At 43.1% G+C, this 27486-nt stretch overlaps 1 protein-coding gene across 3 annotated transcripts; it reads left to right on the top strand.

The window, feature by feature from the left end:
* On the top strand, window positions 1–22410 carry PRDM1 (PR/SET domain 1). Of its 3 annotated transcripts, XM_070418003.1 has the most exons (7): window positions 1–202; window positions 1758–2006; window positions 8641–8760; window positions 12280–12532; window positions 17381–18495; window positions 18939–19067; window positions 19426–22410. In XM_070418003.1, the coding sequence occupies exons 1-7, from the start codon at window positions 161–163 to the stop codon at window positions 19999–20001; spliced, it is 2484 nt and encodes an 827-aa protein (XP_070274104.1). In that variant the 5' UTR covers window positions 1–160; the 3' UTR covers window positions 20002–22410. The 3 variants fall into 3 exon arrangements, with proteins under 3 accessions (XP_070274104.1, XP_070274105.1, XP_070274106.1); XM_070418004.1 differs by lacking the exon at window positions 18939–19067; XM_070418005.1 differs by lacking the exons at window positions 1–202; window positions 1758–2006; window positions 8641–8760 and adding an exon at window positions 12020–12086.
* Window positions 22411–27486: the final 5076 nt, after the last annotated feature.

The following is a 27486-nucleotide window of genomic DNA, read 5'->3' as shown; positions in this document are numbered from 1 at the left end:
GGCAGCGCGCAGCACCTGTCCGCCGCCCAGAGCCGGGACGCGGCGCCCGGCGGCCGTGATCGCGAGGGACCCGCCGCGGTGCGCGTCCGTCTCCAGCCCGCGCCGCGAGGGGACGCGGAGGAAATGTGGACTGTGTAGAGATGAGCGACACTGATCTCCGATGTTGGATATTTGCTTGGAAAAACGTGTGGGTACGACCTCGGTAAGGAACTTGGATCTTCTCTGTGAATCTGAAATTGATCTGAAAACTTTTTTTTTTTTTTTTTTTTTTTGCTCTCGTCGCAGTAGAAACCAGAAAGGCTCCTGCTTGAAGGCACTTAGAACTGTCAAACATTTATAAGACTTTTTCCTTATGAATCATTAACCCTTTCAGTTCTAGGCGTCATTGTCAAGTCACTGAAATTGCAGTAGTGGCTTCTGCCCGGTCCCGTCCAACAATGTAACGATTCCGGGTGGGCTTACTTTTTTAAGTTTTGTTTTATTTTTAACACGTATTCGGCATCATGACTGTGCATGTTGCAACTCCGTAAAAGTAAGCAAGAGTGCTTAGGTCGTAACTGGAGGGAAAGACAACTTTGCATCTGGCTTTTCTTTTAAAAAAAAAAAAAAAGCATCATGTTTAAGGAGACAGAAGAATGTGGAAGCCACCCTGAAGGACTTACCCGGTGTTATGTGTACATTCTAAGGGGCACGGGCTCTTACGCATGTTCCTACTTTTTATCAAGCATGTGTATATGGGAAAACAGTGCAGAAATAGTCTACCTTCTCTCTCTCTCGCTCTCTCTCTGGAAAATACTATCTGTGGGTGAGGAGACACTTCCACATTTTTAAGTGGAAGCAGAGCGAGTGCTCTGAGTCTCCTCTATTTATTATAACTTTAGTTACAGTAAACTGTAGCACATCAGTGACTTCTGGGAATTTGTACACTTTCAGATTTAAATGGAAAGTGCTATTTGTAGCTGAGGGCTCCTGAAGGAATTCTCTCCCGGGAATTCTATTGAACAGTTTTATGTTTTGTTTTTGCTTTTCCACTTGGCGTGGGATGCCCACAAGTCTAAAAGCACTGTGGGGCGTTTGAACCCCTCGCCCATCTTCCCTCCTCTTTCCTGTGGTCCAAACTATTTCTGAAAAGCTGTACCTCGGTGATGCTGGCAGGATGCAATCCTTTCCAGACTCCAGAGGATAAAAGAGATCCCTCAGCAGAGGGGGGTTAGGGGGGCAGTTGTTTTGAAAGTTGTTTTGCATTGGGAGCTGGTGGGAAAGTTCAGTCTTCCCCATTTGGAAAAGGCAGGCTGGGTTCCGCTCCTGCAACACACGCGCTTTCCATTTTTAGCTTCATTCACAGGCAGACAGAGCGCCTTCCTCTTCCTCTCCTTGTTTGTGACAGTCTTCTGAGGCAGCTTTTCCACAGCGCCCAGGGTCTGGCAGCCATGACCCCAGGCGTTCTGGGACACAGGACTGAGCGCCCACAACATTTTTCTGCCGTGAGAGGTAAAGCCAGGGATTGTTCAGAGGTGGTTGTTTTTTTTTTTTATCCCCCCCAATGAAGTTGCCACACTTTTTTTTTTAAACTTTGAGTAGCATTCTAAAACCCTGCTTCTTTAAGGCAGTCTTCTTTATACTGCCTTTTGGCTCTTACTCAACTGTACCAAGCACTCCGCATCTGCTTTTAAAGTCTTCAGACTACTGTATTAGTCATAGGCTCCCGGAGGAGCCACAGGACAATGGGGATTAAAGGCCTTGCCCTTCTCTTCCAGGCTGCCCCAAAGTGTGACTCCAGCGCTGTGAGGTTTCAAGGGTTGGCAGAGGGGACGGAGGGGACCATGAAAATGGACATGGAGGACGCGGACATGACTCTGTGGACAGAGGCTGCGTTTGAAGAGAAGTGTACATACATCGTGAATGATCACCCCTGGGATTCTGGAGCCGACGGAGGGACTTCAGTTCAGGCAGAGGCATCCTTACCCAGGAATCTGCTTTTCAAATACACCACAAACAGCAAAGAGGTAAGTTGCTGCTTTATTGCTGAAGAAGATTGGCATCTGATGCCAGGTCTCCCTAGGGGCTCTGGAGGCCTCCTCTATCTGTGAGGATCTCTAAGTGCCTGGAAGTAATTGATCACTCACTCCACTTCTTTCATTGCTTTCTCTTTCCCTAAGTCAGTCCTGGCTCACTTCCTCCAGCCCTCCACTGTTCCATACTAATTAGTAAACAGTTAAACCTTTTGGCAACTTGACATGTCTTGGCAAAGCTCAGCTGCAGCGTGGGGTTTGTCAGGGAGCTGCCGGCCACTCTGGGCTCAACGGGCCCCGTCCCTCAAGGTGCACAACAGCTTTTGAGGGAGAAAACTTTTTCTAAGAAAAAAACTTGGTCATGTTTCTTTTGTCTCTTTTGGCTCATTAGATGGCTTTATTCTTTTTAACGAGCCAGCTTTATTGGCTGGGTTTCTAAAATTATTCTCAAAACCCGGAGGTGTTTATGAACTGGAGTGATGGCATAAACCGGGATGAGGGTCATGTAAAAGTGTCCTCTGTGCGGATGACTTCAGCGCTCACCGCTGTGGCTCCGAGGCGGCCCTTGGCTCTGGCTGGACCGCCAGGCCGATTCCTTACTGGCCTCTGAAGTGGGTACACTCTTTGTTGTTTCAAAGGGGCTGAAAACCCCAACTTGGAATGAGCAAAGGATTTGTGGGTACCCTTTTATATAACTATTACAGCGAGGCGTGATGTGTAGCTGTGAAATAACTTGCAGAACCACCTCTTGTTTTGAGCGTTGGGCTAGCGCAGTTGCTCTCACTACTGGGCTGAGTGGAAGGAATCGACAGCTCAATAGATTTCCCACCCACCAGCATGACCTCAAGCCACTGTTAGTTCTGCGATGGCCTCCACAGAGCAGTGAAAAGGGGATCCTTTGCTGTAGGAATCCGCAGTTCAGTATTGGGACTCTTCATGGTAGCCATGGCCGGTCGCTCTCTTCCTTCTCTAAGGAACAGCAGTGGAAGGATCCAGGGAGCCAGTTTGGGAAATACTTTGTCTCTTTCCTGTTTGTGTCCAAGTTCCCTGTTTTTGGTGAGGGGGAGACACAGCTGTCTAAAATTAAATAGAGCAACTCTGCTTTTGAGTTTCATCATAAAGCAAGCTTTTTCTTTTCCCTGCTGGGAGAGCAGAGGCTGGTTTTATAAAAAACAAAATTTAAATGGTAGCAGTACGTGAACATTCCTAAAAATGTAACCCCGGAGATCTGCCTTAATTATACCTCTTTCTACAGGAAACACTGTTCTCAATAGAAAGTCTCTTACTATGTGGCCCCTGGAATCAATGTAGGACTTGTTTGGGTATTTAAGGTTTGGCTGTGGCTTTAAAAGCGGCAGTGTGTTTCCCCCCATATCATATTTGACCAAATGTTGGTCTGTTCCCGGGTTCATTTGTGCTGTATTGCCCTGTCCACCCATCGGGACTGAAATAAATTTCTATTCTGTGGGTGATCTTTGCCGTTTAATTCTACAGTGTTCTTATCCTCAGTTCAGCGCTCAGCTGAAGTTTTTCATTTTCCATCATTTGACTTAAAATCATAGCTACATTTAGTAATGCCTTCGACCATGTAGTCCAAGGTTCGAAAAGATAGCCACTTACCTAAAGTGGATAGTTAGAGCCAGAGCCGAGACTTGGAGGGAGCAAAGTTCTGACTTCCCCAGCCAGTGCTCTAGTGCTCTTTGATTATGCTACACTGGCCCCTCTTGGTGTCACTGTGGCTTTATTTTTAGTCTGAACACGTTTCAGACCGATCCTTTATTAAGCTGGTTTGGCTCTTTTTCTTTTCTCCTCTGAACACTTAACTCCCTACTTCGTGTGTTCACACCAAAAAAAAAAAAACACAGAAAAAGGAAAAATGCTGTGCCTGTATTCCTAAAGAGGGTCCTTCAACACTAACCTAATGAGAGATCAGGGCTCTCTTATTCTATTTTCCCGTATTCTATGTAACTGAAACACTTGACTAAAATAATACATCTTCAGTTCCTAATCTTAAAAGCAACTAGGAAACCAACTTAACTGCAGTACTGTCTGAAGCTTACTCTGGAATTTGTACCTGTTTCTCTGTTTCTCCCTTTTTGAACTTTGGGGAAGGACAGCTCCCTTAAGGTGGTGAAGGATTGGGCCATTGAGGACGTGCTTGCTGCAAACCAGTTCTCAAACAGACCTTTAGGACTGATGAACTGTTTACACTGTCATTATTCAGTTAGTCCTTTCAGTCCCACAAGCTGTGGAAATAGGCAAAAAAAAAAAGCCTTTCTACATGTAGTTTTTATCTGACTGATTTTACTGATTTAACTTGCCCTTCTTTAAATGTTTTCATTTAAGTAGCAGAAGATACCACATTATGTACTGTTGTGCTGACATACTTGGGGATTTTTTTTTTTTTAGCAAGACCATTTTTCATTATGAATTTGTGCTATGTGTCAGCACCTTTTTTTTTCTTTTGGTTTAAAAACAAAACATACAAACCGTGTTTCTGATCTTGACCCTCATTTTTAGAGTTGGTTTAGAATCATTTTGTATCTTTAATGAGGCTGTTCTTACTTCCTATTTCCAGAACTCAAACCAAATATAGACATAGTATTCAAAACTGTTTAAAACTTTTTTAACTGATGGGTTATTCTTTTAGGGGGATTTTCCCCTTGTCCTCCTGAAATAATTTTCTATGAATATTTGAATACAGAAAGATCCATTTAAACACTTATATTTTAGAAGTGGTAGCCTGTGCTGAAATCGTTCGTGTTCTAGAAGCGCTGTGGCTCAGAGTCTGACCTCCCAAAGCCATGTGGTGACAAACATCCCCATGGACGATGGGGAGTCCCTCCGTGTGCACCCTGATTGAAGTCCATTACTCACTCAGGCCATCTGTAAAGAGTGTCTTGCCATAATGTGCAATTCTCTTTTCTTCCTACTGCCTTTTATTTGGGAGACATGTACTGAGGCATTACCACCTTTCCTTTAATACAAAGATAATTAAGGAGGAAACCTTCTAAAAACATCTCCATTCACTCCACCCCCTTTTTTAAAAAAAACGAGGTGCATTACCGGCTGAAGTCGTGGTCCACAACAGTTCTAGTCATCTCATTGCAGATAATCCTTATAATTGTAATCGAATGAGGCATTTTATGGGGGTGGGGGTGGGGGTGAGGAAGGGGAGAGCTAGCTAGTAATTAAAATGATCTTAATGGCATCTGGGCTGAGGATGCTCACAGCACATTTAGACCTGAATGCTGTTTCTGGTTAAAACCCACTAGTGTGTGTGTGTGTGTGTGTGTGTGTGTGTGTGTATACACTCCCTAAAGGAGGAATTGCTTTAAACAACAAACAAAAAACTTACATTCTCCTTGCTATCAGATTTTTATTTCTCCCCCACCCCCATCCCATCCATCCTAAGTTGTGAAATCTTCATTTTTGTCTAGTAGTCACCGACCTGAATGTTCTGTGACTGGGGCCACTGATAGAGATGGATCTGCTCATGTGGCAGAGGGGTCGACTCCTCACATAACCTATGACATTGAAGAGCTTCTGGGGGCAAGAAGTGTTGAGGCCAACATGGTCTCGCTGATAGGTTTATGGAAGGCGAACAGCAGCCTGTCCCCAGCAGAAATTCTTTAGGACCCTGGTCAGTTCCAGTGACGATTGCTTCCTGAGCGAGGTGAACACATTCTTAGTCTTCTTAGCACTGCAAGGGTTAGGGCACACACCAGGCTCCTCTGTGTCTTGTGCTTGCTCCAAGGATGGAATGTTGTTGGCTAAGCTTCACGTCTGGCTGCATCTTTCCAGGGCGGGAGGCAGACTGTGACCTAGTCTTCCACTTCCCATTTAAGAAAAACCCTCAGTTCCTATTCCCCTTCCTAGTTACCTGGCTGAGTACTGTAATCTTGGAGTTGAAGCTGTTATGTCCTCTTTGAATAATGTCTCAGACATGGCTTTGAGGTGAAGGTTTTCATTGTGTATTAGAGTATTGGACTGAGCACGGATATAGATGGCATATTAGCTACACAATTCCTTCCTACCTCAAAATTATGTGATCTTGTGTCTCTATTTATCTACATACATGAGTTTATTTGTATCCTACAGTTTTGTGTGTTATACATAATTAAAATATTAAGACTCTGTCCCACTTGTAAAGTTAATCTAATATCGAGGTTCTTTTATTTGTTTGGGGCTTAGGGATTTCCATAGATCTCTCTTCCACCACACACCTTCCTCTGTCTAGTTGTTCTCCTGTCTTGCCTGCTGTATGGCATTTGTAAGGTCACAGATGGGAAGAGTTACCTCTAATAGTGCCTTATAGCTTCCCCAGTGATTCGCCCATATTGCTCAAATAGGTATTGGGTGGCTTCTATCTTCCTTAAATTTGTAGGTGGCCTTTGTCCATAAGAACATGATGTGTTTTCTTAATGTGAGATTGGTATCTGAAAACCAAGAGGCCCGGGGTTAAAAAGAATGGCAATTCAGAAGAAAAACCCTGACCTCAATGCAAGGCTCCTTGTTGGTAATCAAGCTCTGACTCCTAAGACACTGTCTGCAAGAGACTATAATTTAAAACAAAGTTGATGAACCAGTTGAGTACCTTTCTTAAAATTACTGCTTTAAAGTGGATATGTTGAAAATATCAACTGCTAATTATTGGCTCACCAACAAATGACATTATTTGTTTTTCTTGTTTGTCATTTTAATATTATGGAACAATCACTCAAACATGAATGCCAAATGGTTTGCGTGTCATAGAAATCAATTCCATGAATTTTTCCAATTAATTAGGTTCTATGATGTATTATAAACAATGAGCCTCTGAATAAGTAAGTCCACTTAAGCTTTAGTATATGTTTTTATCTCAAGACTGTTCTGAGGTACTCCTGTCTCCAGTAGTTGTACTGTCAACAAATACCAATAATGACGAACTGTTATTGAAAGGGCAGATGGATGTAAATGAAGGCAGAGGAAGAGGATGAAATGAACATCTGCTTTTTTCACCTGTCTGCCAGAAATTCATAAATGACCAAAAATAACATTCTAGCTGACCAACCTTGTTTCAACTTGTGTTAGGGGCAGAAAATTTTTTTCTGTCTTTCCAGTCTGTGTATGTTCCATTGGCTTATATATTGAATAATAAAAAGTATTAAAAATAATAAATAAATAAAATTCAAATTTAAAAATTATTGGCTGATAAGAAATGTATATAAAAAGAAGTTTGCCTACTCTATATGCATTTAAACAGAGGTTTGAATCTTAATGCAATTTAATGAAGTGTCAGTGCATATCATAACCAAAATCTTAGATTTCTTTGTGAACATTTATTGATTTACATATTTCGGCCTCCATTTCAGTTACACAATTAAGCAGGAACCACCAGGGATAATAAAAACTAGAAACAAATAATTGTCTTTTACCTCCCATCTTGGTTCATTTCATTATGACATTTAGTAACTAACTTGTAGGCTTTTTTGGATGGGAAGAAAATAAAAATGGGAAAGTGAGTGTATAAAAACCAAAACAAAACTATAATTGCAAAATGTTATAAAGGACTACTTACAGAGGAGTTTTGTCAATAGTGATGAATTGCTTCCTGATTCGTGGTTGGTGACTTTTTTTTTTCACCCCCTTAAAGAAATTTACGATCAAGGAGGAACTGGCATAGTTAACATGTTTCTTTAGTAAAACCCTACAAAGTCAGAATGTGTGATACATCCAGTCTGAGAAGGTCACTTCCTCTGATCTTAGAACCCGCAGCTCTCAGAACCCACAACTCTCCTCAGTATAAATTTCATTTCAAAGGAGGACTTTGACCACTGTTGAGTAGAAGATGCTAGAAAAGAACAAAAGTTACTTTGAAAGATCTTTCTTATAAAGAGAACTTACAAGCTATGAAGGAAAAAAATTAAAAAGCAACACCCTCATCTGGGTTGAAAAAAAAATAGAATGTGTTTGGTTTCTGGTTCCTCAGGCCTTTGTGGAACAACCAAAGAGCATTATTTTGGTTTCTGAGGTTAAAACTACTTTATTCCCCTCAAGCACACTGTCTTTATGGTTTGAAGGAGAAGAGAAATAAGAAACTAGGAGCGGGCTGAATTGGTCTAACCTTGACCATCTAATTCTGTGTTATCTGATTCCCCTTCTAAAGCAGAATGGCTACCTCTCTGTTCTTCTAATATAAAAAGTAATCACAAAAATAAAAGACCCTTAGTCACTGGAGAACAAGTGGTTCTCAACCTTCCTAATGCCGCAAAACTTTAATACAGTTCCTCATGTTGTGGTGACCCCCAACCATAAAATTATTTTCGTTGCTACTTCATAACTGTAATTTTGCTACTGTTACGAATCGTAATGTAAATATCTGATCTGCAGGATATATTTTCATTGTTCGCGACCCACAGGTTGAGAACCGCTGCGACTATTTTAATGCTTGGTTGAATATTTGTTTATGATCTGGAAGTTTAAAAATGGTCTTCCCCTAAGTTGAAGCACATTATTAATTATATAGGCGCCATATCATAATTTTGTCATTGTTGGTTGCATTACCACTTGACATCTCATAAAAACAAAAAGATTGATTAATATATTGCAGTCAAAGTAATTGTTTCATATGCTTTACCTCCTTTAGGTTATTGGAGTAGTAAGTAAAGAATATATACCAAAGGGAACAAGATTTGGACCTCTAATAGGTGAAATCTACACCAACGATACAGTTCCCAAGAATGCCAACAGGAAATATTTTTGGCGGGTAAGTATGGAAAATTTTTCCAGATTCATTAAGAAAAAGTAGAGCTAGAATTGCTAGGTCACTTCCTTTTTCAACTTGTACTGGGCCTCACCACAAGTATTCAGGTCCCCAGGAACATAGTGAATCCTAAGCAAGTGTGATGAAACTGGCTAAACTTTTGGCCCTAGAAACACAACAGTTATAGGTGATTAGGATGAAGATATGGACTATATGTGAATCTTAATTTTTGCAATTCATTGAGCTATGTGAAGAAAGGAAACAGTTTGTTACTTGCTTTAAGGGTAGGCTCATTTGCATTTCTCTGCTAGGAAGTAGTAATGAGTCACCAAGTCTTAGATTTCACCTCTTCTTGATTTCTTGCTGAGTTAACTTTAATTGAGTGGAAGAATAATTATAAATGAATAATCTTGAAAAAAAATGCCATTAAGGAAGGCTAGTCATAGAAGATAGCACTAGGGGAATGGAGATGGACCTCAGAACTAGTCCTGTTTAAATTCATCTGCACCAGCCTGGCCGTCATGGCTCAGTGGTTGAGTGTTGACCTATGAACAAGGAGGTCATGGTTCGATTCCCGGTCAGGGCACATGCCCAGATTGTGGGCTTGATCCTCAGTGGGGAGTGTGCAGGAGGCAGTCAATCAATGATTCTCTCTCATCATTGGTGCTTCTATCTCACTCTCCCTCTCCTTTCCTCTCCTCTCTCTGAAATTAATAAAAACACATTAAATTTGTCTGCACTATAAAACTATCGGATTTGCCAGTAGGTAGGTTACATCCATAGCTTTGGGGAAATGCTTACAATCATGCCATATGATAAACTTTCTTATAACATCCAGTCCAAAAGTCTAGCCAATACAATTTCCTTTGGAATATCAGGGTTAGAAGGGACCTCAGAGGTGGACTAATTAGATGAAATCCTTGAGTAAAGGACTCTGAATTAGGAGTGAACAAGAAAAAATTGGGCTGCTTTTCATCTTCCCATAGCTCTCTGCAGAATATTTCATTTCCTCAATTAGAAAATAAAGGTATTCTTACAAAATTTAAAAGAAAATTTTTATACATACTTGCATAAGAAGCACACAACAATTGGGGAATCATTGTTTGAATTATTTTCAGAAACAAATGCATGATAACAACAAAAATTGGATTACACTTAGTTTGGCCAGTATTTATCTAGAACACTTCCTCCTTTTAGACAAGTATCTTGATAAAATACTTATTTGGGGGTCATTCAGAAGCTGTTCCTAACAAACAAGATTTTTTTTAAAAGCCTGGAAGTTTTGTGTTTTTAGAAATCTAGTATTCTATTTTCCAAGCAGATGAGAGCTCTGAGAGTTGTGTGCTCACAATTTTTATTTAATAACTTTCTCATGCTTAAAATACATGAGTTACAATGGGAAAAATCTTAGTGCATTTTTGCCTTTATTGCCAATAAAATCTTTTCAGAAGTGAAACATAGAGGTGTGTAATTCTGCATTCGTAGGTCTGAATGAAGAGAAGCTAGCATAAGTCTCATTAATGCCTGGTCATTTTGACGAAGGCAAGAAACACCTAAGAACCTCCTATCACTCTCCAGTTCCCTGGTTCATTCACGATTCACTCTAAGTAACTAAAATGCTGTCCTTGGGAGGATTTATTTGAATCAGTCTTTCACATACAAAGGATGTTGTAGGAGCTGACTCCCCACATGTTGTTAAAAGCATCCTGATTTTGCTGGCAGGGATATGGACATCTGTTTGAGGAAAGAAAAAAAGTTTCATGCAAATTACACAGTCAAAGAGAAGAGAAGGGATGTGCAAGTTGAGAAACCAGTGACATTTCTTGTAACTGTACTATGAGTCAGCACTTTTTAATCTTCTTGATAATGTATGGAAATGTAGTGAGGTGACAGGGAGCAGTGTTCACTTGACGTATGCGTATTTTCGCGTGTGTGTGTTTGTGTGTGACTTCATGGCATCAATCATTCTTTTTTAAATGAGGATACAGTAAATTGTAGTCTGTGGAAGGCTGACTGGAATCAACATACCCGTAGCTTTAGAAAGCAGTTTCCGCCCAACGAAGAGTGCAAGAGCGATGGAACCCCATGTTCCTGGAAGTTTGCACATCAGAGTAAACAAACTTGAAAACCCCTCTTGATAGCAGAATTCACCCAGCCTTGTTCCATTTTCTCTTAACAACACACACCGCAAACGCTCTCACAAGCTGCTTTGATGAAGCCACATGTATTTCCCCCTTCACAATTTACAGGAAGTTACTCTTAAAAGAAAGTGATTCTGGTGTTTACTGCCCGTGTTAAAGGGACAGAGTTCCTTTTTATCTCTGATAACGTTTGAGCGAAATATAGAATCAATTTATAGACTCACATAGTATGTGACTGAGAACAAAGCAGTAACCTGCTCTCCGGTCCGAGCCGTGGCCCACTGCTTGGAGACGACAAGTTGCAGATAACCAGGTATTGATTGTAACTGTGTAAGGAAATGTCTTAGGTCTGAAGACAAGGTGTGGTACAGGTTAAAAAGAGGGAGAGAGAGCAGCTTTCTGTGGAAGGGTAAGGAGTTTCATGATGGAGCAGTTTCAGTAAGGATGTATATTTTGATTTTTCCTGTTCTTACCTCTGCCTTTTTCCCCGAGTGGCCTGTGTGCATCTGTTAAACAGAAGTAGTGTTACTACGAGGCAAACTTTGAAATCTGCTTTATGCGTTGCCTTTAAAGAACGACATGGTGTCTTCCTGTTCTTTTCCCAAAAGCACATGCCTATGGCTCTGTGAGTGGCGTTTCAGCCAAGCTCCTCACAGATAAGAGGGTTCCCTCTCCCCTCCTTTGGCAAGGCTGAACATGTTTATCAAGAGGAAAAGTGACTCCTTGGGAGACTGTCAGATTCTGGCTCCTGTCCCAGCCTTCACTTTGTTATGCCAGGTGAAGTTCACCTTTGCCCCACCCAGTGCTTCCACAAAAAGGCAAGGTTCCAAGTATTTATATGAACAAGTGTTACTTCTGGACTCCGAGGCTTGGGGGTGGAGGATGTTTGCATAGTTTAAGCCTTGGGCGGGGGTGTAGGAAATGGCAAGTACAGAGGCCATAGAAAAAGTGGAGAGACTCGGTTTGACGTACTCAGTCGGCTTGTCTTCTACGCAGTGACTCAAAGCATTAAAAGTCAGCATAATCGGAACTCAAGTTTGTAGCATCACCCATTTGTCATTCGCTGCTGTGGCAAAAGTAGGACTCGGCTGTTTTCATTCATCTGAGGCAGCTCCTTAAATGTTGTGTTTCACCCTTTTGTTATTTTCCCCCCACACGTGAAAAGACGATAAAACCGAGATGGAAGAGGTAACTGACAGTGTGCCTTACCTGTTTCTGCCCTTATTTCTGCTGATTCAAGACTACTCTGGCCAAACTGATTTGCTTCTTTTTCTAGCTAGGCGATAGGGGACCAGAAGTCACACATGTGCTTGCTGTGTTGATTCTTAAGAGGTGCCGGGGGCTGACTCTCTCCAACCCGTCTGTCTTCTCTTTTGGACAGATCTATTCCAGAGGGGAGCTTCACCACTTCATTGATGGCTTTAACGAGGAGAAAAGCAACTGGATGCGCTACGTGAATCCGGCGCACTCTGCCCAAGAGCAAAACCTGGCTGCGTGCCAGAATGGGATGAACATCTACTTCTACACCATTAAGCCCATTCCTGCCAACCAGGAGCTGCTTGTGTGGTATTGTCGGGACTTTGCAGAAAGGCTGCATTACCCTTATCCTGGAGAGCTGACAATGATGAATCTCAGTAAGTGGATTACAGAACAAAAAAATGTTAAATGCCAGTCATGTCAGTCCTGCCCCTCTGAGCTAATAACATGTTGTTTAATTATATGGCTTCATCGGTTGGGCCAAGTAGGTGGCTTAAACCAGGCCCTCAGAAGGAGGGGAGGGGTGAATTTTAGTGCCTATTTCCTATTATAAAACTTGATCATTTAAAAAATATCAAGAGCTACTTTGAATGTTTAATTCAGAAAGTCACAAGAAGAAATATATGTCCAATTCTAATCTATCTGAAAGGGGGCAGGGAGGAGTAAGATAGAGATTGGTTCTGACAGGCTGACTTGGCAGGGAAAAGCCACCCCCCCCCCTTGTTTATGGTAATTTGTCGGTGCTTAAAATATGCATTGAAATCTTGTAGAGATGCCCATTTGGTTATTAAGTTATGGTCTGATGTGGAACATAGGAGATTGATTCTAGAAAAACTCACAGCTGTAATTTTTCAAATATTATTCTAAATGAATAACAGATTTTATATTTTAGCTTCCTTTTATCTGATCACCTGGTCAGTATTAAAGTAGCCACTTATCACTTTATCATAACAAATTCTCAATTCCTTAGATTTATAAGCCTTTACTTTTTTATTTGGTGGAAGTTGTTGTCCTTCCCTCTCTGCAAAGGTCTGCTTCATTTTAGTCCTTCTCAGGTGACCTCTATGAATGATTTAAGAATTACCATAACATTCCAACCTGTTGTAACTATGCTTGTGTGTTCTCAGTTACACTGCTACATAAAAAAGCAGTTTCTTAAATTAAGTTTAAATTTTTAAAGTAAAATTTTAGACCTTTTGGTTTAAAAGTTTTAACGTCTAAATGCTGAAATTTTTGTAACTTGTGGTTTTGACATCATTTCAAACTTAAGGGGGAGTTGCAAGAATAGTACAAAGAATTCCCAGATACACTTTACCCAGATTCGTCAATCATTGATATGCTTTCCCTTTTTCTTTATATGAAGGCTAAATTGTTTTAGTTCACACTTTCATCTTTGAGACTTTTGGAATAATATTAATATTAGCATAAATTAGAATTTTTTACTTCAGCTCTAGGACCAACTTATCCTCGTCAGGTATAATCCAACTCTGTAGCTATTTAGTGCTCATCCACAGAGTCTACTTCATCTCCTTATGATCTCAAGACTATGTATAGTTTGCTGAAAAACGGGGAATATAAAAGATTATGGATCTCTTCCCCACAGGCTTGTGTCTGTGGCCCATTGATACACACGTGCCCAGGCACACACACAATGCACCTTGAGCTTCATGAGGAAGTCTTAGAATGTTTGGAAATAAACTGGCTTCCAACATAAGCATGATGGGTATAATCAGGTCCTAGGCGAAGGTGGCCATTCTTTTCCCTCATTTCTCTTCACTGCTCCCAAGAATTGCTGTCCTGTCCCAGAGCCAAGCATCTAAGGAGATATTCAGCTTTTTCACCATCTGTATGTGCCAGGCCTAGTACTCAGGGCCTGGTGGTAAAAGACACCTTATGTTCCAGCAGGGCACCTCCTGGGAAGATAGGCAGTCTCCTCCTAACTTTCTCAGCATAGCAAGTCACTTCTTCTTCTTGGGGGTCTCCTTACAGTCCTTAGGCTAAATTAGTCATGGGTTCAGAGAAATACTTCGATTTCTTCTTTTTAAACAGTGACTCCATTTGAGGTGATGCATCCCAGTGATTTTGTACTAACCAGTGATTTTTGCATACCTCCCTCACTCTCTGCCAATAAAAGAAAGGTTTTTAAGGTCTTACATTTTTATCCCCCAATGAAAAGTTTTGCACAGTATTTTAAGACTTGGGCATACCCTTTGTGTTCAGAAGCAACATTCTTGTGTACTGTGAAATGACACCTTTCTTCCCTCAAATATCCCTTATTGTTTATGCAGAAATTTTTCCTAAATGATGGTCTAACATTCCCAAGTTCCCTTTTATTATTGTCCAGTATTCATAGTAGAGAATGAAAGGTAACAATACTAGTCACATTAAGCCAAGACTCCTACTGCCGATTGTGAAACCAGTTGTCTTAGGCGTGGTAACTGATGATTGAGACTCTGATCAGAAAATTTCCACTATTTCATCAGGCCTAACAGGTAGATTGTGTCTGCAAGTGAGTTGTGTTGGGTTTCCATGCATCAAGCATAAAAAAGGTCCATGCCAGAATCCCCATGAGGGCTTTAAGTGGCAGTGATGGCTCAACTGGTAGAATGTTGAGAAGAGATTTGATGCAAACTGAGGTCAAGAAAAGTAAGTATTCAGAAATCACAAATTGGCATTTTTTTAAAAAACAAAATAAAAGGAGTTGGAACTATTTAGTTGAACTCCTACCCCTCCCAAGTTTTTTTGGTATTTTTTTCTACCTATCTTACTAACCCATCTAGAAAACAGTTGACCAAATTATAGACTTCTAAATGTTCATCTGCTTTCTCAGTTTCAGTTGAAAACAGACTTTGTTTTGCCTATTGCAGAACTTCTAGGTTCTTTCTTGTAGTCTTGGGGGTTCTTATTATAGATCGAAAATGTGAGTCGGCATAATTAAGCCATTCAGAGCCTTCAGAAGCAGTTCACTCTTGAAATGACTCTGTACGCCTACAGCCATGTAAGATTTAAGAACAAAAACAGATCTTGATTTTCCTTTTCATGTTAACTCAAGCTGCTGCTGAGTGGGAGATTCAGAAATGACACCAGCTCCCCTGATTACTCAGCTGCTAAGGATGATTTTAAAAATGTGCCTTCTGTGGATGGCATGATGTCCACCTCACAACTCCTCAGGAGGAACTACCCTTCCCTCGGGATGTTGTTTTGGAGTAAGACATAAATTTGTTTTTAGAAAGGCATGTGAGATAGCAAACATTTATTGCGGATTTACTATATGCCGGACACTGTGTTAAATATTTTACCTAGAAAATGATGAATTACGACTTTCTTGTTTGTTGGCCAAATCATTAGCTTCTTTCAATTCAATAAATGAATTGTTGAAGCGCTTAGTAAGCACATCTAACTAAATAGGAAGAACAAGGCTATGGTTGGACTACACGTTTTACTTTCGCTTTAATTTATTGAATTTTAGAATTGAGAGAGTATTGAAGTTGCCAGAAAAAGGAAGAGACTTAGATGTAATTTGCCATGTAAAAATGGCAGAAAATGATGATGGTGAATTGTCTGTATTTCATTTTATTAGGATGGCGTTTTTTGTTAACGTGGGCCTATGGGGATGCCTCTGAGTCGCTCTTTCTCAGCCTGCCTAACATTCCTTCCTGTGGCTGAGAGATAGATGTCTCGCCTATCAGTTTTCCCACTCCGTTGTCTATCTTCCTTTACCATTTAGGCTTTAAAAAACAAAAGTGACAATTTGAACTTCCTGCCTGCTGGGCCTCACTGAAAGATCGATATTGGCCTGATAAGGGGATATTTATTTTGGTTTAGTGGCTTCAGAAATCCCTCTCCCTCAACAAGCTTTCCATCACTGCCCCCATCAGCATCTTCCCCGATAGTGTCTTGGCTGTGTTTACTCTGGGGCCGCTGGCTCACCCGGAGTAACTGATAACAGCCAGCAGCAGATAACATTCTCCGAGGGGCTCTCACGAGGGAATGAATCCCTCCAGCCTGTCAACCTAGAGAATGGATTTGAAGAGCTTAGAATCTGGAGTTCCACAGAGCTCATTTCTAGACCTATCGGATGTCAAGCCTGGAGTTCCTTCTCAGTTAAATCAAACAGGGACCTTTTTTTAAAAAGATGATGAATGATACTTTACGGAGGCCTCAGCCTGATCCCCACCAGCTCTCCTGCCTCTCGTGGCTGATGCCTTCAGTCTGCTGCCACTGCTGCGGCAGGTGTTCACGCTGGAGTGGCTGCCCTCCAAGAACCTGAGCTCCAGCTCAGCAGCATATGTTTTACTTTTGCTTTCCAAGGCAGGCTGAGCAGGGAATTTTTGGTTTCCCTGCTCCGACTGGTGCTTTCCTGAAGGCACCGTCTGTGCTGTGTGTTTGGAGGCAGGGTTGGCGAGGGCCTGGGGAGTCTGGAAGTGTCCTCCTCGTGGCTGCTGTCCCTAAATAGTATATTTACCGAGTCATAGTGTGCCGGCTTTGGGAATAAATGCTTTCATCTTGGCTGCCTGTTTTCTCTGGTGCTCTAAGTAATTGGACTGGCTCGGAAAGTGCTTGTTGTGGTTTGGCAGGAGGACTGTGTCATGCCTTGTGATTCCAGGGGACAGCGTGGCTGGGAGCCTGGGTAGACCAGACAGAGCCGTGGTGAAATTCTTGTGTTGTCAGCAAATCGAAGGGAAGGGGTGGCATCTGTGTTTCTAATCTGTCTATTTGGCACAGACAGTTTTGAACAGGGTTTTATCAAATTCGTATTAAATGAGAACGAAGGTGAAAATTGATGACTGCTTATTACTTGAAATGAGTCTTAATCTTTCACATCTAGTTCGCAGGGTGTGCTGACTTTCTCAGAATGGCATTTATTAACCTATGACATCCCCCACCCCAGTATTTTTCCACCCCATTTTAATGGAAGCTCTCCTGTTCTAGCCTGCACAGCACTTTTCCATCATAAGGGGGTGTTTTTTGTCAGTGGAAACAAAGTAATCTAAAGGGCGCTGTTCGCTCCATTGACCGATGCTGCCAGTGCCCCACGGTGCTGAGAAGGAAATGGAGCGGCGCTTGGAGGGGCCGGGCCCTCTAGAATGAGAGGCGCCGAGAAACCAGGTGTCTCGCGCGTGGCCAGCTGGTGCTCAGGTTTTCTCAGGGAGAGAGCCACCTGGGCAATTTCACTTCAGTTCTCTGTACCCCTCTGAGTAACCGTCCCTTCTTCTCTGTTTCAGCACAAGCACAGAGCCATTCAAAGCAGCAGAGCACTGAGAAAAATGACCTTTGCCCAAGGAACGCCCCAAAGAGAGAGCACAGCGTGAAAGAAATCCTAAAATTAGACTCCAGCCCCTCCAAAAGAAAGGACTTCTACCGTTCAAACATTTCACCCCTCACTTCAGAAAAGGACACGGATGACTTCAGGAAGAATGGGAGCCCCGAAATGCCCTTCTACCCCCGGGTCGTGTACCCGATCCGGGCCCCTCTCCCGGAAGACTTTTTGAAAGCTTCCCTGGCCTATGGGATGGAGAGGCCGACGTACATCCCTCACTCCCCCATCCCGTCCTCCACGACGCCCAGTCCCTCAGCAAGAAGCAGCCCGGACCAAAGCCTCAAAAGCTCCAGTCCTCACAGCAGCCCAGGGAACACCGTGTCGCCTCTGGCTCCGGGGCCTCAAGATCACCGGGACTCCTACTCCTACTCCTACTTGAACCCACCCTACGGCTCTGAAGGTCTGGGTGCTTACCCTGGATACACGCCTCCCCACCACCTCCCGCCAGCCTTCATCCCCTCCTACAACGGCCACTACCCCAAGCTCCTCTTGCCCCCCTACAGCATGAATTGTAACGGCCTGAGCACCATGGGCAGCATCAATGGCATCAGCAACTTCGGCCTCTTCCCCAGGCTGTACCCCGTCTACAGTAACCTCCTCGGTGGGGGCAGCCTGCCTCACCCCATGCTCAACCCGCCCACTCTGCCCAGCTCGCTGCCCTCGGAAGGAGCAAGGAGGTTGCTGCAGCCGGAACATCACGGAGAGGTGCTGGTCCCAACGCCCCGCAGTGCCTTCTCCCTCACCGGGGCCGCCGCCAGCATGAAGGACAAGGTATGCAGCCCCACCAGCGGGTCGCCCACTGCGGGCACAGCTGCCACGGCGGAACACGTGGTGCAGCCCAAAGCTACCTCAGCAGCGATGGCAGCCCCCAGCAGTGACGAGGCCATGAATCTCATAAAAAACAAAAGGAACATGACTGGCTACAAGACACTCCCCTACCCCCTCAAGAAGCAGAATGGCAAGATTAAGTATGAATGCAATGTCTGCTCCAAGACTTTTGGCCAGCTCTCAAACCTGAAGGTAGGCCTCCCAGTAAGAGCAGTCTGCCTGCCTGCTAGTGTCTGTACCTGCGTTAGGCATGTTTGTATTTAGCTCGCTTTCCACAGCTTATCAATTTCATTTTCAATAGCGTGAGATCCGGGTCGGGAATAGTTGACGTGGGTTTGACTTTGCTTTTGGCGCTTCGGGCTCTGTGTGGCTTTGGACAAGTGACGTCCCCTCTCCTGAGTTTCTTCTGAAAGACGAAAACACGGGGTCTGGGCTAGAAGACCAGCTGAAAGTCCCTGCTGGCCTGTAGCTTCTGTTCCTTTAGCACAAACAAAACAAAGCCTCCTGAAAGCCTCGGGGCTTTATTTGTTCTGTATAAGACTTTATCGCGATGCTTTTCTGAAGATCTCTGCATCATATATGCCGGGTCCTCCGGGCAACTGAGAGCAGAGCTAACACATGTGGCTTCTTCCCAGGTCCACCTCCGAGTGCACAGTGGAGAACGGCCTTTCAAATGTCAGACTTGCAACAAAGGCTTTACTCAGCTCGCCCACCTGCAGAAACACTACCTGGTCCACACGGGAGAAAAGCCACATGAATGCCAGGTGGGCAGTCTTTGGGGGGTAGCGCTTCTGACCTTTGTAGGTAATATCTGAGGAGTTGCCCTCCCCAGGCCATGCAGCCCATAGATTAGCCAACACAAGAACTCGGCCTTGGCACGGGCTGGCAGCCCTGGTGCAAGGTAGATGATGACACAGCCAGCTCCCAGTGGGTGGAAAATGGTAGGGGAAATAAACACCACCTCGTGTGCAGTGTGGCCACATCGCCCTGTTTGCTGAATGCCACACCATCGGTGCCACAGGGAGGCTTCTCCCCTCCCAGGCTGCTGGGCATCATCTGTAAGCTTGCCCCTCCTGCTGGCAACTCTTAATCTTCTGGTCTTCCCCTCTCCCCACACTGCAGGTTTGCCACAAGCGGTTCAGCAGCACCAGCAATCTCAAGACGCACCTGCGACTCCACTCCGGAGAGAAACCTTACCAATGCAAGGTGTGCCCCGCCAAGTTCACCCAGTTCGTGCACCTGAAACTCCACAAGCGCCTACACACCCGGGAGCGGCCCCACAAGTGCGCCCATTGCCACAAGAGCTACATCCATCTCTGCAGCCTCAAGGTCCACCTGAAGGGGAACTGTCCTCTGGCCCCAACCACAGGGCTGCCTTTGGAGGACCTGACTCGAATCAACGAAGAAATCGAGAAGTTTGACATCAGTGACAATGCCGACCGGCTCGAGGACATGGAGGACAACATCGATGTGACCTCCTCTGTGGTGGAGAAGGAAATCCTGGCCGTGGTCAGGAAAGAGAAAGAAGAAACTGGCCTGAAAGTGTCTTTGCAAAGAAACCTGGAGAATGGACTCCTCTCAGGGTGTAACCTCTATGAGTCATCAGACCTGTCCCTCATGAAGTTGCCTCCCAGCAACCCACTACCTCTGGGACCTGTCAAGGTCAAACAAGAAACAGTCGAACCAGTGGATCCTTAAGATTTTCAGGAAACAAAAAGTGTCTTATTTTGTTTCTTAACTTACGACTTGGCGAGTCAGGGTGCCTGTAGCAGATTCCTTGTACATAGACCCAGGGCCGCAAAGCTCTCCCTCACCTGTCTGGAATTGAAGAAGGAGCTCCAGAGTTACTGAAATCTCAGGGCATAAATGAGCAAAGACAATATATTATACATATTATATATACTTATTTACCCCATATATATATATATATTTGAACCTGTGTATTTTGAATATTTTGTGTGAATATGTTTGCATAGCCTTACCATTGCTAAGAATATTGCCTAGCCATAATTATTTTTTCAATGATATTAATCCTTCATAATTTATTATACAATTTACCATTTAAAAAGCAATAATTAAAAAACGTTTACAATGACTGGAAAAATTCCTTGTAATTTGAGTATAGATGTTATATATATGTTTGTCTTGTGGCCATTCTTTGTAAACAATCTCTGCACATCTGTTAAAGTACCTAAGATTTAGTAATCAAATACATGACTTCAGCCAACCTCCTTCTGTAATAATGGTTTGAAAATGAGGTTTTGGTATTGCCAAAAATAGACAGTTGTTGTGTTAATTCATAGGATCATGTCATTTGAACAGCATTGCATAACTTGGGGGTATGTGTGCAGAATTACCCGGTAATAACTTCCAGTAGAATAAACAAGAAAGGGAATCTTGTATGTTTCTGTAGATAGTGCGGTTACTTTCCCCCTAGCCACAGAGTTACTAAAAAGGTGACAACCTGTCTCCCTCTCCAAAAAGCAGGGTCACCGCACCCCCAGAGTCATGTGACCATTCAGAGTGGCCCCATGACTTTTGCATTCCCACCTTATTATCTAAAAATGTGAAGAAGACAAAACGCCATGTTTAGAACCACTGCGAAACATTTCCAAAGCACAGATGGTTTTGTGTGTGTGAGGTTTAGGGGCTGGAGTCTGGGTGATGTTTCTGTTGTTGGGTTTTTGTTTTATTTGTCATGTTAAAATTGCACAAACATGGTGCTCCACCAGGAAGGATTTGAGGTAGATGGGCTCAGGCCACACTTAAAAAAAAAAACCAAAAACGGGTATTCGCGTTGTCTTAGGGTCAAAGCGGGTAATGAGCATTCCTATCCCCAACACATCAATTGTATTCTTTCTGTAAAACTCCAATTTTCCTCAGTATTTGTGTTTTTACATTTTATGGTTAATTTAATTGAAGATGAAAGGGCATTGCAGAGTTGTTCAACAACAATTACCTCATTGAGTGTGTCCAGTCGTGCAGGAAATGATGGCTTATCTAATGATTTGCTACTCCAGACGAAACTAAGTGTGCTCCGGAAAGATAGAACAAGGCCATTCTATCTCTTACTCTGCTTAGCCCAAAGATTACATGTCGGCATTCAAGGTGTAGCAAAGAATGATGTATATTTATAAATCTATTTATACCACTATACCATGTATATATAATATATTTATAACCACTTAAATTGTGAGCCAAACCATGTAAAAGAACCTACTTTTCTAAGGGCAAGAAAAGACCAAAAAAAAAAAACCAAAAACAAAAAAAAAAACCCTTTCTGAGACTTTCTTTAGCACTCAATGACCTCACAATCATATTGATGAGCTTGGGCACCCCTCACTATTTGTAAAAGACCCTAAAACCTTGGTACAAAGGTGGGGACTGCATCATAACCAGGGAAAAAGAGATTGCTTTTTTACTATTAAGGACAATCTAAGATGGCTTTATTTTTGTTTTGCCACATTACGATTATGTGGTCATACCCAATTCATGGAAATAAAAATTCCATTATTACTCCTTTACTATTGTAATTTTTTCTCTCTTCCTCTCCCTCCTTCCTAAATAGCTGGTGTATCACTAGTCAATGCGGTTTATATATGTATATGCAGCATTCTGTTCATGGCAACTAATGCCAACCTGCAGAAGAGAACAACAAATCCAGGGAAACCCAAGAGCATTAGTGATATGTTCCCATAAGGAGCGAAACTGGCAGTTTATTATGTCTCAGTATTCGACAAACGCTGTCCTTAACTACAGGTAAACCAAAGCCTCACACTGACATTGACACCAAATGCTTTATATTCCCAACCACTCGTTTGTCCTCTTCCCCCTCTGTGCTTGCTTACATGTGGGAGTTTTTACCAAGACCTGCACAGTGGCTGAGACTTCCTGCTTCTCTGTAGTGTCTGACTTTCCCTCCAAGGCCTCTTACATGTGAAGGTTGAGCCCACAATCAGCAGTGGTTCTATTTTTTCCCCTCTCAAAGTCAAAACTGACCAAAGTTACTGGCTTTTTACTTTGCTAGGACAACAAACTATCTTATGTTTACTTACTGGTTTACATTGTTATTTATGTGCAAATTGTCAAAATGTAAATTAAATATAAATGTTCATGCTCTACCAATGCTTGTCTAGCGTCTTGAGTGAGGGGCCAGTGAGCGACATCTTCACCACCCTACAAACATGGCCCTAGAACAGATTTTGAACATGACACAATTGGTCTCTCTCCCATCCCCCACTCCCCAGCAAGGATTTCCTCATATCTCCATCAGGGACAGCACGTGGCAGTGATAGGAAGAGTTGACCACTTACATCTCTCATAACTCAATGGTGTAAGCTTTTTCTTTAATTATGAGCTATAAAAGTGTTCTCTTAAGGAAAATTTTCAAGCATTAGCCAGTAAATGGGGGAAGCTTTGTTTGTTTTTACTGGATTTTTGTTTGTTTTACTTTGTTGGTGGGCATGGGGTGGTGGTGGTGGTAGTGTGTGTGTGTGTGTGTGTGTGTGTGTAGACCCAGCCCACTCATGGGTGGGGGGCCTCAGGGAGTCCCCAGGAAGCTGAGTCAAGGAACACCTTGCCCATTGGTGACAGTCACTTTCACTTCAGTAGCTAGCACTGAGGGCGCCACAAAGAATAAGGCCTTTTTGTGCTCTGCATGGTCTTCCTGCCCTACCTCCTATGGTATTTTTTTTCTTCACAACTTGGGAAATAGGGTTGCCACTTGTGTAATTCAATTCAAGAAAGCTTCTGTTTTACCAGAAGCCAGGCATTGTTAGTGTGAAACCCAGGGGTCATGGCAGTGTGACCATGCGGCCCCAGGGGTCATATGGTGGTGAAGGGACCTATTTGCTTGTCCATTGATGCTCCAGAAACTAACCTGTCTTCAGGCACAAATAAATTTGAGTCTCATTTGATAGATGTGAATAGGAGATGCTTCTAGAAAAATGTTACTGCCTTCCATGGAAAAAAATCTAAAAGCTCTTTGCAAATGGTTTTCGTGCTTGCTATGTCACCCATTACCAAGTTCATGGTTCCATGCCCACCAACTGCACGTTCAGAAAGTAACGCTCCTTCTTACATGTGGACACTCGAAACTGCCTGATTTTTTTAGTGTTTCTTCTTTATATCCACTTAAACATCTGTGCCAAGAACTTGAAATGCTGCCAACATGTAACTGTGGGGTTAAGAAAACCAGAACCCTATTGTCATAAACGTGCCAAATGGTGCTGGTTGCACTACTAAATTCTGCAGAACCATTGTGGTAATAATTTTTCAAAACAAAGCCCAATAAGATCCAGAGTGTAACAGTTACTGTCATAAATCATAGTTCTTTACTTGGCAGAGCATGTCTTTTTTTCTGGAGAGTTATATATCTTGGGAACACTTGTGCACTTGGCTGTTGAATGAAACATTACATAAAAAGCTAACATTCACTAGGAGCACACATCTACCCTGCCAGCCTCCACACAGTTGGATGGAGGCTTCATGCAGCTGTTTGTAGGGCAAGGACAAGACTGAAGAAATCATCATTTTCTGCGTCTTTCTTTAAAATAAAAGCTCTGTTCAGAAATGATGCATTCAATTCTCCACTATAAAGGAATATCTACACTAATGAAAGAGACATGCAAATTGGTGTCACTCCGCTACACCCACCAGCCAATCAGAGCCATTATGCAAATTAACCCAATAAAGATGGTGGTTAATTTGCATATGCAGGCACAGAGCGAAGACTGAAGACAGTGTAGAAGGAAGCCAAGCACTGCAGAAGGGAGCGAAGCAGTGGAGAAGGGAGGGAGCCAAGGCAGCAGAGACGTGAGCGGAGCTGAGACAGCGGAGATGGGAAGGAGGGAGGCTTCGCTCCCTTCTCTGCTTTGCTCCAGCCACAGGAAGCCCTATTCTTGCAGGAATAGGCCCGAGGAAGCCCTATTCTTGCAGGAATCTTCTTGCAACAGGCCTCTAGTATAGAATAAATGGATATATGGTGACATGGGAGTTTATGGGCACATTTCTAGATATTTCCCCCCTTTGGGAATTAGGAAACCAATTTAGGACCCATCCATTTATCTAATTTTCTGTGTGTGTGTGTGTGTGTGTGTGTGTGTGTGTGTGTCTAGACTTTTTTTAAAGGAGATAATGGGGAAAGGCCAGGGCAATGAAAATAAGGTAAAACCAGGCCTTTAGGGCGATCTGGAATAGAAAGGAAGGTTGAACCTCAGAGGATGACAGCTAAAAAGTTAATAAGAGAGAAGTTACATGGAATGTGATTACTGAGCCAGTTCGGAAGACCTTTTTTCTTTAGGAGACCATAGAGTTCTTTGCCCACAACATGTCCATTATCAACTTCTGGCCATTAATAACAAGTCTGATTATTCTGAACTCTGGCTACCCCTTCAGCGGCTACTTATGGGTACATAGCAGCTACAAGAAATGTTTCAAGACCTGGGGGTAAGCCTTCCACCACATCCTTTTTCAAGCTTCAAGTCCTCCGAAACCTCACGTCCATTTGCTCAAAGTGCTGCTGAGTGCTGCTCCTTAAATTAGAAGTGATTTTAATCTCCATACAGCCTTAATCATGTAATTTAAGCAAAAATATCTTAGCAAGATTTCAAAAAGATATTTTTAACTTGATTTATGCAAATACTCTCTATGCCCAGTTTCACAGAATACTATAAACTAACAAACTCTCTCCTAATTAACTCCTTCTTCCAGGTTTAAAAGTAATGAACCCAAGTTGGCCAGGTCATATTTCCTCCTTCCTGGATTTAAGATAGAAGCTTTAATTTAACATAAACTCGAATGCAGTCACCTTGTGGTTTCCTCCCACCCCAACCAGAAAGGAAGAGGAGGTGATCAGTAAGTGCCAATGAGTGATTTTGGGAAGAAATTCTCCCCGGTGTTAACAGGAGGGGGTTGTTCTCATGGGATTGTGACTAAGCTTCCCATCTTTGGGTATCTGGAGGTTTCACCTGCGGATGATGGCAAGCAGCTGTCCTACATTACTGGTGAGGGGCAGAGCAAAGGAACGGAAATGAAACCCTAGGACTTTGGTTTAAATCGCAAACACTGACACCTATCTTTAGGGCTTTTTCCTTTCCCTGGAGGGAAGGAGTAGGGTCTCCTTCCTGGGAGGCCTTAGAGAGGAGTCAGGTTGTTTGGAAGCACAGATGTACAAGATACTCTGGCAAGCCCTTCCTAGTTCTATAATTCAATGATTTCTAAAAGGTTGTGGGTTCAATTCCCGATCAGGGCACATACCCAGCTTGCAGGCTCCATATCAGGTTGGGGCTCTTGTGGGCAGCAGCCGATTAATGCTTCTCACATCAATGTTTCTCTCTTTCTCTCTCCCCTCCCTCTCTCTCTCCCCCACCTTCCTCTCTATATAAATCAATAAAATAATTCCACATTTGAGTTCTTTCCAAGGATCCCGAAAGGGAGCATGGTGCCACTCTCACCTGGCATCTGGCATTCTGCAAAGCAACCTCTGAGCTAGCAGCCTTTCAGTGCAGTTACTCTGTGGGAAGAAAAGGAGTGCTCCTCACCTTGCCTCCTCCCATCAGCATGGCTTCCCTTGAGTGCTGTTTCCCATCCACACAGGCAAGGGGGAACACTGGTCCCCTTCCATGTAACCCTTCTTTGCCTCCCCAGTTTTAGTACAAGTAACAGATAGTGAGTTGTTGAGACTAACCAACTAAGGATCATTAATGGGGTGATTTCACTCCTTCCATGGTTTCCTGGGCCAGAGTCTAAAAATACACCCGACCTGAGGTGGGAGCTGAGATCATGAGCTCTCCCTGTGGGAAGAGCAGTTAACCAGGGGAGCAGACACTTCGTTCTAGTCCTGGTTCAGAGCCTTGATACCTGTGTGCTCTCAAGAAAGTCCTGGAACTTCCCTGGGCCTCTGTTTCTTGATCCATAAAATGAAGGAGTCATTCCTACTGTCTGTAAGTTGTCTTCTGCTCTTTCGGAAGTACTACATCTCTCAGATGCTAAGATCCCATAGTTTTCTCTTATTTCCTTTGGGTTTGTTCTTGGAACTCTGATTGTTGCTATGGCAGATTATAATTTAGACAGATGAAGCAGAAAGAGATGTCAGAGAAAATGGAAATGAGGGGGAGGCTTGTATGGAGAGAAATATTGCGGCTTCTTCTGGCAAAAGAGATTGGGCTTATGAAGGTCCTGCTAATTTGTGAGGACCAGGATCTTTCCCCAGGAACTAATATGCTCATCTGAAAGGAATCAAGATTCTTTTCATGGTCATAATGGGTTGTGCTGAAGTCAGACCTCTGCTAGGCTTCTGCATGAATTCTAGGCTGTTTAGTTTAGTGGGCTCAAGGGGAGAGGGGTTCTTCATAGTTTTTAAGCAAAGGCATACTTATAGGAGAGATTTAAGTTTGTTGCCACAAAAAGAAAAGGGAGACAAAACGACTGGTAGCTAAAGAAGAGAATGAGAACCCAAGAACCGTTTTGGTTAGCAAAGCAATCAAGGCTTTAATAGTGTTCTAACGGTTCAAGGTTTTAAAAAGGGAATAAAGAAAAATGAAGCAGAGAGAGGGAGGAGGAGAGAGGGAAAGGTTAAACCAAGACAGAAACTGTGAGTAGATAGATGTGAAAGGGGCTGAAAATAAGTGAAAAGTGAAAAATTACTTTATGAATAAACCGTTAAAAAATAGTGAGTGAAAAAGCAATTGTGCTTCCAGTTATTACTGAATCACAAGCTCGTGGAGGCCAGAGGCTGGCCTGAGCAGCGACTCCACACTTAACCTGCGCGCAGCAGCTGGTGCAGGGCCCTTCCGTGGGCGGTCGCCGTTTTCTACTTGAGTGTCAGTTTCATTGTGATTACCCTCCATCACAAACGGAATGTGGGCCGTTTTGCTGCCTCTCCTTGAGCACAAAAGCCATGACTTGGTCATCTCTCCAACCTGCTGACACTAACAAGGCCAGTGACACCCTCGGAGGACATACAGGACACAGACAAACCAAGTAGGGCCAGGGGAAGGCGAGCAACCCTTCTGAGGGAAGGAGAAGCCAGCCAGTTAGCGAAGCCTGAATCTTCAGCCTGTCCCTGCCTCTTTCTGAAATTGAGACTGTGATTTCATGCTCAGTGCTCCCTGTCCTCTTGGTGGTATGTTCCCACAGGGATACAGGGTCTTCTGTGCCAAGACCCGACGGAATATCCTTCTG

The sequence above is a fragment of the Myotis yumanensis genome, unplaced genomic scaffold (genome assembly GCF_028538775.1).
Source record: "Myotis yumanensis isolate MYYU_CA2020_CCGP unplaced genomic scaffold, mMyoYum1.0.hap1 SCAF_6, whole genome shotgun sequence".
Taxonomy (NCBI): domain Eukaryota; kingdom Metazoa; phylum Chordata; class Mammalia; order Chiroptera; family Vespertilionidae; genus Myotis; species Myotis yumanensis.
The sequence above is the reverse complement of the archived record's forward strand: the minus strand, read 5'-3'. Positions and strand labels throughout refer to the sequence as shown.

Excerpts from the sequence above, each read along its gene's own strand:
- PRDM1 (XM_070418003.1), top strand. The coding sequence starts at position 161 with ATGTTGGATATTTGCTTGGAAAAACGTGTGGGTACGACCTCG. Across the intron at positions 2,007-8,640 it reads ACACCACAAACAGCAAAGAG|GTTATTGGAGTAGTAAGTAA; the intron begins GTAAGTTGCTGC and ends TACCTCCTTTAG. Across the intron at positions 19,068-19,425 it reads AAAAGCCACATGAATGCCAG|GTTTGCCACAAGCGGTTCAG; the intron begins GTGGGCAGTCTT and ends CCCACACTGCAG.